This window comes from Phacochoerus africanus, chromosome 10 (genome assembly GCF_016906955.1).
Source record: "Phacochoerus africanus isolate WHEZ1 chromosome 10, ROS_Pafr_v1, whole genome shotgun sequence".
NCBI lineage: Eukaryota > Metazoa > Chordata > Mammalia > Artiodactyla > Suidae > Phacochoerus > Phacochoerus africanus.
This window is the reverse complement of record NC_062553.1, coordinates 18,754,680-18,772,782: the sequence shown is the minus strand read 5'-3', so window position 1 is coordinate 18,772,782 and position 18,103 is coordinate 18,754,680. Positions and strand designations below refer to the sequence as shown.

Below are 18,103 nucleotides of genomic sequence, written 5' to 3'. Positions count from 1 at the left end.
TATTTAGATGAGGCTTTGAACTTCAGAGTTGATGCTAGAACCAGTTAATCTTTTGGGGATTTGGGGATAGCAAAAATGTATTTTGTGTGTGAGAAGAACATGAATTTAGGTGTGGTTCAGGGTGGAATGTGACCAACTAAATGTATCCCCTCCAAATTCGTATGTGAAAACCTAATCCTGGGAGTTCCTGTTGTGGCTCAGTCGGTTACAAACCTGACTAGTATCCATGAGGATGTGGGTTTGATCCCTGGCCTTGCTCAGTGGGTTAAGGATCCAATGTTGCCATGAGCTGTGGTGTAGGTCACAGAGGTGGCATTGCTGTGGCTGTGGCTTTGGCTGGCAGCTGAGGCTCCAATTCCATCCCTAGCCTGGGAACATCCACATGCCACACTTGCCACCCTAAAAAACAAAACAAAACAAAAACCACCCAATCCCCCATGTGATGGTATCAGGAGGTGATTAAGCCATGAGGGTGGTGCCCCCCTGAATGAGATTAGTGCCCTTATTAAAGAGCCGCCAGAGCTTCTCTCACCCCCTCCACCCTGTGAGGAAAAAGACAACCACCTAGGAACCAGGAAGCAGATGCTCTCCAGACACCCCATCTCCTAGCACTTTGCTGTTGGACTTACCAGCCTCTAGAACTATGAGAAAGAAACGTTTGTTTGTCATAAGTCACACAGTCTGTGATAGTCTGTTACAGTAGCCTGCATGGACAATCCCCACTTGCAAAAAAAAAAAAAACCTGATGGCACCTGGGGCTCAGCGAGGACATGTGACTAGGATCAGCAGATGCAGGATCTGAACACAGATAACACCTGGAGAGTAACAGCTGCACCCACCCCTGGCTGCCTCCGGATTCAGGCAAATGAAAACAAAATGAGAGAGAGACTGTTGAGGACGGTGAGGGATGAAGCCTGAGGAGAAATCCAGGAAGAAATAAGGCATTCCAGCGGCGTGGGGGGCGGGGTTAGGAGGGGACCGGAGTTTGAGCGGACTCCGGTCGGCAGGTGGGGGAAGGGAGCTGGAGAGCCGTCAGCCACATCGTTTTGTGGCTGCATCCCTCTGCCACCTCCCAGCTGCAGCTGCACCTCATCCATAAGCGGACAACGCACACCCATAATTCATTTATAAATGTTTATTTCCATCTAAATCAGCAAACGGCTGCCTCTCCTGATGGCCGTGCACGCGCCTCTCAGGGCACTGATCCACTTTGAGGGTTGGCACAGGGAGGCTGGCTGTGCGGTTTTGACGGCCCCGTTGGAAGGAAATTAAGTGCTCCGAGCAGTTGCTTCATAGCGGCTTCCAAGGTGGGAAATCAGCATCATCGCCTGCAGTCTACAGATAAGGTTGGCTCCAGGGCGCGCCTTGCTCCAGCTTAGAAGAAAGACCAGACTTCCCCAGTGAGTGAGTGTGGGGGAAGCTCACATGGAGGAGGACACTGATGCTCACAGCAATCATCTTAATGGTAGCTGACGCTGATCGGGCCCTTTTTATGTTCCAGGGGCTGTACTAAGTATGGGAGAGAAATCCCATCATCCCTTCCTTGGGACCAGGTTCAGAAGTCAGCATGTAAGAGGCAAATACTTGTGTCTAGCCATAATTCGCCTTAAATTGTCCATAAAGTTCAGGGCACATGGTCACGTGTGCTCCTGAACAAGAGGCTTATATATAAACATGAAAGGTATGATTTTGCCTGAATATATTAATAGTCCCTCCCCCACCTCACTCTCAGGCTGGGACATTGAAAGCAGGGGTGGGTAAAATTTTTATTTCTCTCTCATCCCCTCTGGTCCATCTCTCTTTTCCTCCTCTTGGTTTCTCCCCCTCATCTTTCTGCCAAACACATACGTTTGAATTCCCCCTTAAGTTAAATACTCATTGAATGCAACTTCACTCTTTTACTTCATGCTTAATGTTGGGGAGGGGAAGTTTCTCCCTCTTGAGTTCTTGGGGGCTGGACTGATAATAAAACTGACACAGGACAGATTAAGAAGAGAAAAACAAATATTTTTAAACTTCATTTGGCCACGCCCATGGCATGTGGAAGTTCCTAGGCCAGGGATTGAACCCACACCACAGCAATGACAATGCCAGATCCCTAACCTATTGAGCCACCAGGGAACTCCAAGAAACACATTTTAGTTCATGCTGGTCCACATAGATGTGGGACCTAGGAAGTACTTTATAGACAAAGAAATGATAAATTTGGGAGGAATTGGCAGGACAAAGACACTTAGGTTTTGGTGGCCAATTAGTGAAGAATCTAAACCAGATTTGGGCTTGGGGTAGTAAATTAAAGAAGTAACAGGGTTTATTGATATTGGCTTCTTGGCCCAAATTCCCTACCTCTGGTGGTAAGAATGTCCTTTTACTTCCAGGTGGAGGGAGGGGACCTTTCCCAGGAGATTTTTTTTTCCTGCTTTCAGGGAGACAGGAAAAGGCGTTCCGGAAAAGACAGGAAAAGAGTGTTCCTCCTGTGTTGGCCATTTCTTAAGTAACTTTAATTCAAAATGATCGATCTGCTATTGGAGACACCTTTGGGGGCAGCTTCCTCTAGGTCTCAACAGATACGGTAACCCTGTATCTTACAGTGAAGGATTCTGAGGCTCAGAGAAGTTTAGGCATATGCCCGAGGTTGCACAGCTCTTGAACTTGGCCCCAGGATGCAAATTCTCAGGCAGGGAGACTCCAGAGCCTGTGAGTTGTCGCCTGGGAAAGCGAGAGACCACCCTCTGGGCCACCATGCCTGATATCATGGCCTCCTTGGGCCCCTTCTGCGGATGCAACTTGAGTCTCAGACCCAACCAGTGATCCAGCTATTACCAACCCGAGTCTCCCTTTTAAAAACTGAAAAACTTATGGTCTCCGGAGGAGACAGTTTGGGGGGGTGGGGGGATGTGCTTGGGTTATGGGATGGAAATCCTGTGAAATTGGATTGTTATGATCATTATACAACTACAGATGTGATCAATTCATTTGAGTAATAAAAAAAAAGAATCTTATAGTTAAGAAAATTAACACTTGGTAACTGATACCTACTCTCCTGGCTCAATCCCCCAAGTCATATTCTTACCACATTTTTTTAATGTGTTTGCATGTAGAGAAACTTTTCTGAAAGTTTAATCCACAATCAACTGGTGTGAATTGAGAACCCAAATGAGAAAAAAAAAAATCTATGCATAGAGGTAATTCCTTTTAAAATGGCACCTTCCACTTAATCAATTATCCTTGCAGACGTTTAAAATTAAATTTAATCTGTAATTCTTAAGAAAAAAAAAAGTGTTTCTTCCGGTCCAGCCCTGCGATTTAATAGCCAATATTGTGTGCACATTAAACCCCCAATGATTATTCACGTTTATTGAAGCTTAACAGGCATCCAGTATATAAAAGATGACTCTCTTATATGGCTGTCAGACCTCAATAAACATGTTTAATAATTAATTGGCATTAGGCAAACATAATTGTGTGATTCTAAATTAAGTGTTCGGTGAGGCGTACCGTGAATGGGAAACCAGAGTGGTGGTTTATTACTTAAAGTTCAGGCTGTCAGTCTGGCTTTTCACATCCGAAAAAAAAAAAAAAAAAACCCTGCTTTCAAAGCCGTGTCCCAGGCCTCCCGTTGCCTCACGTCAAGAAAAGTCACCAGCCGTCTTGTTTCTAGACCCTTTGATCTGAGAAACGTTTCTTATTTGGTTAGCTGTTTGTCTTTCTGTGTATTCACCTGGGGTTCTGCAAGTCCTGAGCCAAGAAACTGTGCAACGTGCAAGATATTGTCACACGTCAGCTTTCAGGTGAATTAACCAGTTCAGCCTTAAACTCCCTTTCCCCCTCACACAGCCAATTCTTGACATTTGCTGTAGTTATATTCTCTAAATTTGCTGCAAACACTGAATTAGGAAATACTGAACCATTGTTCCTAGGGGAACTAGGAGATGAGCTTCCTCTGAGCCTCTGGTCATGCTATTTTTGTCACCTGATCAATACATAACTTTGTTTTAAGGGCGTTTCTGTTTAAAGTCACGTTATTTAATTTATATTGTTGATTCTTGAACATTGAACTCATGGCCAGGGTCACTGTAACTGGTGCCCACGATGAACCTTAAGTAATGCACACGTGTTCTCTGTAAGACACCTCACAGCCTCCTGTGCTCAGAAACACAGGACACACCCCAGCACTGCACATGCAGGCCTGTTTTAAACAGCAAAACACCAACAAAAGGCACAAACATTAAAAAGAAAAATGTAGCATGAGAGACTATGAAAAGGATACTTGTTTACAGTATGAGCTGAAACAAGAAAGCAGAATGTTGCCTTGTTCTCTCTCAGCTGAGGTTCCTGTGGGATGTGTCACATTTTGGGCAACTCTGCTTTCCACCCATAATGCAGAAGCGCCGTGAATGCTGATTTTGAGCCTGCAAATAATTTTGCAGTAGGCAAATATACACATAGTGTATCTTTGAGTGTTGGAATGAAGATTCTATTAAACTCAGCCATCCGTATGCTTTAGTGCCATACGTCCTCTGCTAGGTTTGTACAAGCTGTTCCACCTGCCTGGAACATCATCCTTTGATCCTCATGATGCTTTTGCTCAGAGCAGGTGTTCAATAATATTTGTCCAGTTGACTCATTTTCAGATAAGGACCTCAAATAGATGTCATTTGAAAATGCTCTTTACTTTTCTTTTTTTGTTGTTGTTGTTTTTGTTTTGTTTTTTGTTTTTTAATATGATTTTTATTTATTTATTTTTTTATTTTTTTATTTTCCCACTGTACAGCAAGGGGATCAAGTTATCCTTACATGTATACATTACAATTACATTTTTTCCCCCCACCCTTTGTTCTGTTGCAACATGAGTATCTAGACAAAGTTCTCAATGCTACTCAGCAGGATCTCTTTGTAAATCTATTCTAAATTGTGTCTGATAAGCCCAAGCTCCCGATCCCTCCCACTCCCTCCCCTCCCATCAGGCAGCCACAAGTCTTTTCTCCAAGTCCATGATTTTCTTTTCTGAGGAGATGTTCATTTATGCTGGATATTAGATTCCAGTAATAAGTGATATCATATGGTATTTGTCTTTGTCTTTCTGGCTCATTTCACTCAGTATGAGAGTCTCTAGTTCCATCCATGTTGCTGAAAATGGCATTATGTCATTCTTTTTTATGGCTGAGTAGTATTCCATTGTGTATATGTACCACATCTTCTGAATCCAATCATCTGTTGATGGACATTTGGGTTGTTTCCATGTCCTGGCTATTGTGAATAGTGCTACAATGAACATGCGGGTGCATGTGGCTCTTTTAAGTAGAGTTTTGTCCGGATATGTGCCCAAGAGTGGGATTGTGGGGTCATATGGAAGTTCTATGTATAGATTTCTAAGGTATCTCCAAACTGTTCTCCATAGTGGCTGTACCAGTTGACATTCCCACCAACAGTGCAGGAGGGTTCCCTTTTCTCCACAGCTCCTTCAGCACTTGTTATTTGTGGATTTATTAATGATGGCCATTCTGACTGGTGTGAGGTGATATCTCATGGTAGTTTTGATTCGCATTTCTCTTTACTTTTCAATAGTCCATCGTTTCTGTCAAAGTTCATTGCTGTTACTTATTATTTCAATCTAAATATCAGTTAACATTCACCTAATTAGTTAATGTTCTGCCTTGGCTTTTAACTTTCTCACCTGCCTCTAAATCCTTTAAAGATTGGCAGCAAATCCCTTAGGCTTCACCTAGGAACAAGGAAGAGCCTAGCCCAGCAGGGACTCCTGGATGGGTCAGATCTGTATGGCAGCAAAAAAACTGTTCCCAGAATTTTCATCCAGATATGAAGCCCATCTGCACACACTCTACAGGGAGGTGGAGGAGTCAGGTGGAGAAGCGCCAGTGCCGTAACGTTAAAGAGTCAGTCTAATGGCAACCTCCTGGGCACTGATGGGCGTAAGGGGGATGTTCTGAGACCACTGGACCTTCCTGGAGTCCCTAACATAGTTTCCATCATGGCTTTGCTGGGGGTTTGGAGCTACACGCAGAGCTTGGCCCCAGAGTCTGGGAAAGCCAAGTTTCTACTGGGATCTTTTAGAAAATTACGTTTTGAGAACTAGAATTTAATTTCTAGGGATTTGAAAACATTTTAAAAGTACATTATGAAATTCATTTATACTTATTTTAAAAGTTAGAACAGATCACATGTACAGTCTCATAGCACCTAAACATACGCATTTAAAAATTTTAGTGTATTTGGTCATGTTTTTCTTTTGTATTTGGGTTCTTAGTATAATTTCAGTCCTAAGGCATACAAAAGTCTCCTGCTTCTTCCCCCCCACTTAGTATGGCGGCATCAGCACGTAGTTCACATCACCCTCGTTTCAAACAGCTGCAGTCTTGCCCATCGATTGATTGCATTATCACTTGCTAGCCATTCCGCTATTGTTAGACATTGTTTCTAGTTTGTTTTTTTCTGGGTTTTTTTTTTTTTGACTCTTTCTATAAGAACTACACAATCTACTTTATTCTTTTTTTTTTTTAAACTAAAGCTAGTCCATTTCTAGGATTATTTTGAGCCCAGATTATCAGAAGTAGACTTACTGGTTCATTGGGTAGGGCCATTTTTAAGGCTCTTGATAACATAACCTAACTGTTAAGAATGTGGGAGCATGCTCATTGTAGCAGATCCTGTCCAACACGGTGTTATTGTTTTTTAACCTTTGCTAAGTTTATTTTTAAAAATTTTTATTCGAGTTGATTTATACTGTTGTGCCAATTTCTGCTGTACAGCCAAGTGACCCAGTCATACACATGTATACCTGCCCTTTCTTACGTTATCTTCCATTATGTTCTATCCCAAGAGACTGGATATAGTTCCCTGTGCTATACAGTAGAACCTCATTGCTTATTCATTCTAAGTGTAATAGTTTGCATTTACTAACCTCACACTCCATCCCATTCCCTCCCTCCTCCCTTGGCAACTGCAAGTCTGTTCTCTATGTCTGTGAGTCTGTTTCTTTTTTGAAGATTGGTTACCTTTGCTAAGTTTAAAAAAGACCAAGAGGGAGTTCCCATTTCGGCTCAGCAGTTAACCAACCCGACTAGCATCCATGAGGACATGGGTTCCATCCTTGGCCTCGATCAGTGGATTAAGAGTCAGGCGTTGCCCTGCCCTGTGGTATAGGTTGCAGACACGGCTCAGATCCCATGTTGCTGTGGCTGTGGTGTAGGCCGGTAGCTGTAGCTCTGATTGGAGGACCCCTAGCCTGGGAACCTCCATATGCCATGGGTGGGGCCTAAAAAGACAAATAAATAAATTAATTAAAATAAAATAAAAGAGACCCAGAGTTTTTTCCTTCACTATGGCAAGGCTACACAGGACAGCCACCTCCAGATGGCCAGACCTGTGTTCCCATAAGCCTCATACAGTGTATGTGTGCACACATGTCTGCATGCATGTACAGAATCCAGTAGTGAATTAAATTTTTTTTAAATTCATGATACTGGCAGGAAATGTCTTTGTGTTGTGACTCTTCCCAGTATTTCTTAAAAAAGCTTATCTTCCTGCACTTTATGCCTGGTATGCTTGGGGGTTTGTTTGGATCTATTCATTTTAACTCTCTCTCTCTCTTCTTTTCCTGCAATGGAACATGCAGCTCTTGAGGATGACAATTGCCAAACAGAGGCTTGGAGATGAAGAAATTGGTGTGCGGCACTTTGCGGCCCACGAGCGTGAAGATCTGGTTCAGCAGCTGGAGAGAGCTAAGGAACAGGTTACCGCCAACATCTGTAAAGAGTGGGAGATGTTGGAGTTTCCCATTGTGACTCAGCGGGTTAAGAATCTGACTAGACCCATGAGGACGTGGGTTCGATCCCTGGCCTGGCTCAGTGGGTTAAGGATCCAGTGTTGCTGTGAGCTGCAGCTTAGGTGGCCGATCGGCTCGGATGTGGCATTGCTGTGCCCGTGGTATAGACCAGCAGCTGCAGCTCAGGTTCTACCCCTAACCTGGGAACGTCCATATGCCTTGGGTATAGCCCAAAAAAAGAAAAAGAGAGTAGGAGATGTGTTTACACAGCTGGGCATGATGCAAGGAAGGGTAGATTGTGCCCCCCCATTTCTCAGAGAGTATGGGGTGCCTGGGATGCGATCCAAGGAGGAAGAAAGATGCAGTTTGAATGCATTTTCTGCTTCTGTGCTCTGCTAGGTTCCCAAGCAGCCTCTTCTGTTTCTGGCCGCCAGCAGGTCTGCTGTCTTACGTTGGGTGCCGTTGCTCTAAAGACAGCAGGGAACATCCCCCCCTTACCCAGGATAGATGGGGAGAGAACGTGACAAACTGGCCTTAATTTGCAAGTTTCCGCTGAAATGCTGAGCGTTGCTTTTTAGGCAGACTCTCAACGGGTACTGAGCCCTAGTTAGTGAACAGCTTAGAGGGCCCCAACTTCATTTTTCTTCCCTTACTAATTGGTTTTGAAGAGCAGAACAAGATTTCTGGGTCTAGAGTGGTTTGAAAAAGTCTGTATTTGTAAGACACTGGCTGTTGTTCCCAAGGTCTGGATTTGCCCTCTCCCAGCCTCCGGCTCGAGGGCAGGCTGCAGGGGGTCAGCCCTGGGCTCTGAGTTTCCAGGCTGCTGCTTCCCTCTCATCTTAGGTAGATTACGTGTCTGGCCAGAAGTCGTCCCCTTGCTTTTATCATTTTATCATTTTCCAGTGTGCGGTGCTTAGCGTTTTATAGCAAGCGAGTGGTATTAATAAGCTCTCTAAAAGTCACTCAGCAAAGCAGAAGGCTCCGTCTCCATAAAGCCGCGTCTGAAGAACACCTTGAGTCGGGGCGCTTCCTTTGGTTTCAGATCGAATCTCTGGAGCACGACCTGCAGGCCTCTGTGGACGAGCTTCAGGATGTGAAAGAAGAGCGGTCTTCCTACCAGGACAAAGTCGAGAGGCTCAACCAGGAGCTCAACCACATCCTGAGCGGTCACGAGAACCGTATCATTGACGTGGACGCCCTGTGCATGGAGAACAGGTGGGTGGCCGGGCCCGGGGCCCAAGCCCACGTTGGATGCTGGCTCTCCACGCACCTGCACCTGCAGGCTGGGAGTTATTTGCAGCCCTGTTTACATGTGTGAACACTGCCTTACAGTGAAAGGAAAGTCCCCACCCTCACACCACGAGATTCCTGTCACACATTCATTGTAACGGTGAAAAAAAAAGCAAAACCACATATGCTCACACACCTGGTTCATCCCCTCTTTCTTCCTGCCCTCCCCGGGTGGATGAGAAGGGTAGGGAACCAGTGAAAGCTGCTGGGTTTTGCTATCAGGGAAGACAGAAAAGAATAAGAAAATAAACTGAGAGATTCCCTTAGCCGTTTCTTTTCCCAGAGGCACATTTCTACGTATATATGTGACTAACTTAACGCTGTGTCTGGTGTCGGCTCTTCCTGCCTCGCTTCCCAGTGGCATCATCTTAATGGGAATTCTGTGAAAACTGTGTTGATACCCCTGAGGGAGTCTCTGCAGAGGGCTCTTGGAAAGTGAGGTGTCTGTGATTTGGGCGTGTTTGACCTTGATCGCAGCCATTTAAGAAGAAGCCCCAAAGATGCACTTTGCTTTTCCTCCTTTGGGTGATGAGAAGGCATCGTATGTAAAGAATGGCTCTTGGGTGGTTTTCTTTTTTTCCTCTCCTACTTAAGCATTTTTTTTTTTTTAATTTTGTCCCCAAACTCTTCTTAGTTGTATCTATCTAATGCTTTTCCAGGTACCTTCAAGAGAGATTAAAGCAACTTCACGAAGAGGTCAACCTCTTGAAATCTAACATTGCCAAATACAAGGTAGAAAAGCATGACGATGATGGTGATGATTCACTCCTATACATCTAAATGTCATTCTATTTTAATTCTCTTTTATGTGCCAGAGATATTCTAGTGCTTGCCTGCCCTCCCAGATAGAGTCCCATAAGAGTTTTTAACGAAGGCGTCAGTAAGACTTAAACCCCAAACAGCAACCACAATACAAGCAGCTTTTACCGAATCTGCTTCCGCTGCTGTTATCTGCACAGGGTACAGCGAGCCCACCAGAGTCTGGACGTGGCCTCTTTACAGCCTTGGTTCCCATATTAAATGAGTTTTCTTATCCGGCTTCTCTAGAAAATGTTCTGTCATCAGATGCTCTTTGTCTCCTAATCATCCGTAAGAAAATGATTTCCGAGCAATGAAGAAATAAAGATGAGAAATCGCAATCTCCACGATAATGTCCGAGTCACACTGAAAGGACAGAATGTTTAAATTCGCCCCACTGTTATTTAGACTCATTCCAGCGCCATTAGTTAGATAATATCTATTTCTGCAGATGTTCGTTGTTAAGTGTTATAATTAGAAAAATCTCCTGGGTTTCTCTGCTTTGAAAATAGATTGATTTCTCTTCCTGAGGGTGAAGTTTTATCGCGGTCTCCATGCTGGGGAGAGCCGTCTCATTTCCCTGGCTTTGGACGTTGGCCTTTTTTCTCAGACGCCTCTGTGCTGTTCTTCCTTTTCCATTCTCTGGGGGCCACGCTTGCGTGTACACCCATCTATATATACACCCAGAGCCAAAGAAGAATACAGCGTTTAAAGTTGTATAATTAATACATAATTTAAAAAATGTGTGTATGCCTTCGCTTAACAGCATTTATTCACGTCTGTGTGCCAAACACTGGCTGTATAGCACATATCAGTTTTAACGTAACGGTCTGTTCTAGGAATGACACATATGCACTTCCTTAATCTTGGGTCCATGGCAGATTTCATTCATCAATCATGGCCCTTTCTCCAGTCCAGCTTCAGAATCCTTCCAGACACCAGTAACAGTCTTTTGGCATTGGTCCATGAAAGTCAACCTATTCTTTATCTCATGTCTATTCGGAAGAGGTTTCCATAACTAGGGACTTCACACTTTTAGACTGAGTTCTTGCTTCAGATTTGATTTAATTTAGCCAATATGCATCGAGTGCCTTCTATATATAGGAGGATGTAATTGCTGTAATTCTGCTGGGCACCAACTTAAAAAAAAAAAAAAAAAACTCTTTACCAGGTCCATAAAAATCATAACTCTTTGGCAGGGACTCTGAATTTTCAACGTCGGGCCAGCATTTGGAGTTTGCGAAGAGTTCTCGTGTGCTAGGTGGGAGAATGGCCCTTCTGTGGTTAGGAGTTCTTCCCTTACTGGCTTTTCTGACGGAGGTTTTTGTTTTCTCCCAATGCTGCTTTAGAATGCTCTCGAGAGACGGAAAAATTCCAAAGGCCAGGGTAAATCCAGCAGCAGTGCCTTGACTGGAGTCCTGTCTGCAAAGCAAGGTAGGGGTCATGTTCAGGAAGGGGCCACTTAGGATCCCCGAATGCCAGCACCCTGGGTGCACACCTCATTTTGTAAACTGGGCACCGTGGTAACTCTTAAAGCAGTCACCGCCCCTGCCCTCGCAACTTCCGCCTGCGTCAGGATTTCCTGGAGGGCTTATTAAGACTCAGCTTCCTGGACTCCACCTCAGGCTTTCTAACAGTGTGGGTCTGGGGTGAGCCCAGAGAATATGCATTTCTAAAAAGTCCCCAGTCGATGCTCATGCTGGCTCCAGGACTGCTGTATTAGAGATTTCTCTAATGACTAGACTCCGTTTGCAACTATTCCCCTAACCATGCTCTCCTTTCCAGAATGTTTTCCCTTCTCTAATCACCAGATGAGCCTCTCCAAGTGTCTGTTCCATCTTCCTCAAGTTTCTCCTTTCCTGGCCTCTATGACCAGACTAGAAAAGTCTCAGAGCTGCTAAAAATCATTTTATCATGGCACATGTGCCTTTTTCAAAGAAGCTTTTATTGATTGCAATTTTGTTCCTCTTTCTTGTCAATGCCAATGAAAAATAATGATCTTCCAGGAACTGTCAGAGGAATAAATAGCAGAGAGCTTGCTTCTGACACTTAATATTTGGGGATTCAGTTCTAAACGGAAGTCTCAAGTGGGCGGAGCTGGGCTGGCCTGCTTTGAGCTTGCTGGAGTGCAGGTTTGCCAGGATCATGTGGCAGTCCTCATCAGCTCTACAGTGGGTTTGTTTTGGTTTGGTGTTTGTTTTGTTTTGTTTTAGGGCCACACCTGCATCATATGGAGGTTCCCAGGCTAGGAGTCCAACTGAAGCTACAGCTGCCAGCCTACATCACAGCCACAGCAACATCAGATACAAGCCGCTTGGGTGACCTACACCACAGCTCACCGCAATGCCGGATCCTTAACCCACTGAGCGAGGGCAGGGATTGAACCTGTGCCCTCATGGTTCCTAGTCAGATTCGTTTCTTTCTTTCTTTCCTTTTTTTTTTTAATTGTCTTTTTCTAGGGCCACACTCAAGGCATATGGAAGTTCCCAGGCTAGGAGTCTAATCGGAGCTGTTGCTGCCAGCCTACGCCAGAGCCATAGCAATGCCAGATCTGAGCCGAATTTTCGGCCTACACTACGGCTCACGGCAATGCCAGGTCCTTAACCCACTGAGCAAGGCCAGGGATCAAACCTGCAAACTCATGGTTCCCAGTCGGATTCGTTTCCACTGCACCACAACGGGAACTCCGAGTCGATTTCATTTCAGCTGTGCCACCACGGGAACTCTGGGTTTTTGGTTTTTGTCTTTTTTTCTATTTCTTGGGCCATTCCCGTGGCATATGGAGGTTCCCAGGCTAGGGGTCCAATCGGAGCTGTAGCCACTGGCCTACTCCAGAGCCACAGCAACGCGGGATCCGAGCTGCATCTGCAACCTACACCACAGCTCACGGCAACGCTGGATCGTTAACCCACTGAGCAAGGCCAGGGACCGAAGCCGAAACCACATGGTTCCTAGTCGGATTCGTTAACCACTGTGCCACGACGGGAACTCCTGGATTTTTTTTTTAAACTACTGAATCTCCAGCCTACCTAATAACCTAGACCACTTCCAGGAAACTTTTGTTTTTCACTCCACTAGAAAAGGACACCCTAGAATTGTTTTTAAAAAGAAAACTACAAAACTTGATAGAAATGTGAAGTGGCCCATCTAGGAATAGCTCTGGATGCCCTCGATAGCCAAGCATCTTTGAATGCTGAGACCCAGTCCTGTCACTGATGTGGGGGATGCTGGCCACACTCAAACACCATGGCACAGCGGTCAGCCTGGCACAACCTTTCTCTAGAATCACTTGGCAACCCGTAATGAAAAGCCTTAAACTGATCTCCTTTGAGCCAGCAAGAAATAACTGCAGATGTATGCAAGCATTTTGCCTCAAGAAAGTTATTCCTACATTAGTTATAAGAGTTTTAAAAAGTACATTGAAAACAACATAAAAGTCCAGTGGTAATTAAATCAATTACTATAGATCTGTGCATGGAGTACTAGGCAGCCGTTACATTTTATATTTTAGTAGATACGCATGAGGAGACATAAGGTTAAGTGAAAAAAGCAGAGCTTTTTCCCATTTTTGAAGAGAAATGTGTGAATTTATGTGTCTACATACAGGCGTATAGGAAATGGTGTACAGAGATGTCTAGCGAGAGATTTTTATTGTTTCTTTTGTTTCCCGTCTGGTAGGAGTACACGTGGTTGTTGTCTTTGGGGGTTATCTCTTAGTTTCTGAAAACATGCATATATAAAATATATTTTGAATTCTAAATCTCCTATGTTACCTTGCCTGCCCACCCCCCACCCCTGCCCCGAGGGTACCACACAGTGGGAAGCTGGGATATAAGGCAAGCAGCTCAGAACTAGAGTCATTGTCATTTGCCTGCCTGTGTGCCCTTCAGCTAATGTTTTGAATCCATCAGTAGCTTGCTTTTCTGTCCATGAAATGGGAATAAATAACCCTTTCCAGGTTATTTTTTTTTTTTTAATTCTGAGTCTCAAATGTATTAGGCAGTATAAGTGTTTTGAAAATATAAAATATTGGACAAATGCAAAAGAGTATCATCCTTTTATTTTAAAAGTGTTGATAAAAGTCCATGAGGACTCCCTCCTCTCTTTTTAACCCTCACGCTGGATTTTGTTGTTGTCCTTGTTTGACTTTTGACACTTGAAGTGGACTCTTCCATTGCAACACAGTAGCCTGTAGAAGCTGAGAATTGATCCCAGCTTCATTATCGAGCAAGAACTGGCATTGGTTTGCATCCCGGTGTTCCAGAAGGACTGAAGACTGAGTTGTACATTTTATATCTCACCTAGTCCAGGATCTGCTCTCCGAGGATCACGGGTGCAGTCTCCCAGCCACTCCACAGTCCATTTCTGATCTGAAATCTCTGGCAACAGCTCTGTTGGAGACGATCCATGAGAAAAACATGGTGATCCAGCACCAGAGGCAGACCAACAAGTAGGTGGGCTGGACCCTTGGGTGCAGGGTGGGCAGGAGCTCTGTGGGGCAATGGCTGTCAGCAGTGGGTGGCAACCAGATGGGATTGCAGGTCTTAAGGGAAGGAAAGAAGAGCCCTCAAATCTGGAAGGAAACGGACCAAACTAGAACCGTGCTTCTGACATCTTGGCTCTCAGCTGGAACCAATAAGGAAATAAAACTGGTTATTGCTTATTGAATCCTTACTCAGAGCCACTCGCCAAGTAAAGTAATGCATATTACAACTGACTTTTTTTTTTATTATTTATGGCTGCATCCCTGGCATATGGAAGTTCCCAGGCCAGGGGTTGAGTCTAAGCCATAACTGCAACCTGTGCTGCAGTTGTGGCAAGGCAGGAGCCTTTAACCCATTGCACCAGGCTGGGAATCGAACCCATGTTAAGTTGGATTCTTAACCCACTGTCCCACAGTGGGAACTCCATGACTGACTTTGAGAGTAGGCTTACCCAGGGAGTGGAACCTGCTCTCCTCCAGGCCTCCCTTAGAGGAGGCACCTCCTTGCACCTTTGTAACCTCACTGAATGGCTCTCTGGGCTCTTGAACAGCAGGAACACCCAAGCATCAGCTTATAGGCAGCTGGGCCTAGAAGGGACTCTCAGGCCATTTTTCCAGATTACCACCACCACGACCACCACCAAAGTGTTGAAAAGGAACGATAATTAAAATACTTCAATTGAAAAAAAAAAAAGCACAACCTGACACTTGACGGTTCTGTTTTAGTCGGCAGACGTTCTTAGGACTGCAAGCCCAGGAAGCAGCATATCAAGGAACCCAAAGAAAACTGCTCCAGGAAGGCGAGTGGGGAGCTAGGATATACAGGAGGTTTGCAATAAAGGCCTGGTATTCGGAACAAAAGATTGCTGTTAGTAACAGAAAACTAGAGATCTCCAGTTAAGGAAGTTGGCGCTTTTCTTTGTATGGGAAGATGCAAGAGGCTGGGCTGGCTGACCTCCTTCCTTGGACATGCAGCTCAGCATCAGGGGCCAGTATCCTGTGTCTCCTCCAGCTGCCCCCTTGGGGTGGCTGCAGTCCGATGGCTGTTAGATGGCAGATCTTGTTTGTTTCCTACCTGAGCTCCCTCCGGGCTCACCCTCGGGGATGGCTTCGATGGCTGATAGGGCAGGCAATGCTTTATTTCTCAAATAGGATGTCTTATTTGGTTACTATACACGTGTTGACTGTGTTGGGCAAAATCAAGCAAGTTAAGTAGCAGCGACGGCAGAAGCAACATCGGAAGTGTTCAAAGAATGATGGATAAACCATAAAGTAAAGCCACAAACATGGCCAACAAGGTGGGCTTCCAGGGCAGCCACACAAGGCCCGGTGCTCAGAAGGCCGTGCTCTTGGTCTAATGCTCCATGGTCGCCATCTTGATTTTTTTTTGTTTTCTTTTTAGGGCTGCACCTGCAGCATATGGATGTTCCCAGGCTAGGGGTCGAATCAGAGCTGCAGCTGCCGGCCTACACCACAGCCCCAGCCACATGGGGTCCCATCTGGAAATTCTTCATCGTTTTTTAACAAGGGGGCCCTGAATTTTCACATTGCCTTCGGCCCTGCAGATTACGTAACTGCCCTGCTTGGAAGGCCCATGCAAGGAACCCAGATTTAAGGGTGGAATCTGGGAGGAGGTGCTAAATGGTGGGCGTCCAACAAGAAGGAAAGGGGCAGGGGTTGGGGGCCTGGCAAGTGGGGGGGGGCACAGGGAGAGTAGCAACTGGAAAATGGTGGAGAGTATTGTAAAGAAAAGCTCATAGGAAAACGAGAGGTCATGGGTGAAGGGAAGACGATGTGGGAGATCAGGATATATAGACAAAAGAAAGCAGGGAGCCGTGGGGGGAATAGAGGCAAGGATGCCAAGGGGAATTTATTGATAAAAGTCTTACAAATTCCTTTAAAGGAAATCTTCACCAGGGACTGAAAGAGCCAGATGCTCAAATGGAGACACTTCTCATGGGAGAGAGAAGAAATGGGAATCTCCCCAGAATAGGCACGAGGTCTGTCTTGTTCAGGAAGAATCCCCCACCCTCTGTTCCCAGGAGCCCGCTGTGTCCTCACGGGCTCCCTCTAAAGCACCCACTGGGGCTCTTTCAAACCTTCTCGGGTCTTCTAAACCCTAGTCTCTTCTCAGCGGGTGACCTCGGCTCCTCTTTGCTGAGAAAACAGGTCCTGCCTCTCTGAGCCCCAAGGCTTACCGTGCCCTCGCGACCAGTGTCTTCCACCCCCGTCCTCCTGTCTCTGAAAAACGCACCTTCCTGTTGGTCCACACCACCTCCCCTCCTCTGGGGCCCCGCTCTCCTGTGACCTCCTGTTTCACCCTCTTCAACCTCTGCCCCTCCTCCTGCTTCTGCACCTTCACCCAGAAGCCTCCTGGATCTTCTTGAACCTCCTAGAGGGTTCCCATGAATGCAATTCACCTCAAAGCTTTGCAAACAGGAGGCCACCTCTAGCTCTTCAACAGCCACCCCCTTGGAGTGTGTTCTGCGGGGCACTCTTGTGAGAATTACTTGGAGGGGGTGCTTGTTTAGAAATGCAGATTCAGGAGGTTTCTGGAGGGCATGTCAGGATGCTGGATTTTGATAAGCCTCTGGGGATGCCATGGGCAGGAACAGAAGATCACTTTGGCTTTAATACCTCCCAAGACGGCTTTTGAATCTCCCATGGCAATCTTCCTTTGAAGGTCCCCAGTACCCCCCAACCCCACTTTCTGAGCCTCTTTCATCTAGAATTTCTCTGCATCCCACTTCCCATCTTGAAACCCATCTTCGTGGATTCCTCCAACGCTCTCTGCTGCCTGGTTCCCTGCTCCTTCCTCCTTCCACCCAAGCCCCCCTGCCTTTTCTTTGGTCTCCCACCTTCTTACCCGACCCAGGGGCCAGTGGGGGTAAGGTGGGTGCAGTGGGGAGGGGTTGTGGGGGGAGGAGGAAGAACCTCATTCCCTCTGTCTTTGCTTCTCATTCTCTCCAGACTTTTCCTAGAATTCTTGTCTCCCCGCCCCCCACCTCGTCTTCAAGAGCAAAACCCACATTTCCAAGTGTCAGGTTGACAGTGTCCTCTGATATTTTTTTCAGCTTCCCAAATTCCCTGAGTCTAGAGTCTGGAGCACCCATTCCTTAGTATGTTTTAAGATACTTTAAAATGCTTGTGCCTTTGACCCAGAGAGTCTGCTTCTAAGAGTTTATCCTGAAGAAAAAAAAATCAGAATGATGTCCTAAGATGTATACCTAAGAGGGGTTACTGTGAGTTCATTTAATATAAGAGTGAAAAAAAAAATGGAAATAACCCAAATACTTTTAATTTGGAGAATGGTTAAGATTACAATAAATCCATAAGGCAGAATCTTATGTAGCATTTAAAGCATGATTTGAAGACTGACGGATGTGTCCTGCTCACCATCCTAATCCCTAGTTTTGACGAACTGCCACATCACTCGGGTTGAAGCTGTCCCAAGGCCAGAATGTTGGTCCATTTTGGTCACTGTCCTCTCCCTGTATGTAGAACGGGCTGGGCCCACAGCGGGGGTTCCTGATTATTTGATGAACGGATGAGCGATTCGTCTTCAGACTCTTTGTTCCTGTGCCCTTAATACTCACAGGAGAGTGGTCATGAAGCTCTGTGGTTTTCATGCATCCAGCTACTCAATAGCAATTTCTCAGGGCTTGCTGTGGTCCTTCTCTGGCTCCCGCCTTCCCTCTGCTGTCTTCTTCCCAGACCATCCCCTTGTCCTTGGGCAGGTCCTCCCA

At 45.6% G+C, this 18,103-nt stretch overlaps 1 protein-coding gene across 3 annotated transcripts in view; it reads left to right on the top strand.

Moving 5' to 3' along the window:
- CCDC149 (coiled-coil domain containing 149) overlaps positions 1-18,103 on the top strand; it is a 102,991-nt gene that overhangs the window by 64,052 nt on the left and 20,836 nt on the right. For all 3 annotated transcript variants that reach the window (XM_047798195.1, XM_047798194.1, XM_047798196.1), the window contains 5 exons: positions 7,637-7,753; positions 8,829-9,001; positions 9,736-9,808; positions 11,224-11,308; positions 14,180-14,324. In XM_047798195.1, coding sequence (XP_047654151.1) covers positions 7,637-7,753; positions 8,829-9,001; positions 9,736-9,808; positions 11,224-11,308; positions 14,180-14,324 — 593 coding nt within the window. The remainder of the gene's footprint in view (positions 1-7,636; positions 7,754-8,828; positions 9,002-9,735; positions 9,809-11,223; positions 11,309-14,179; positions 14,325-18,103) is intronic.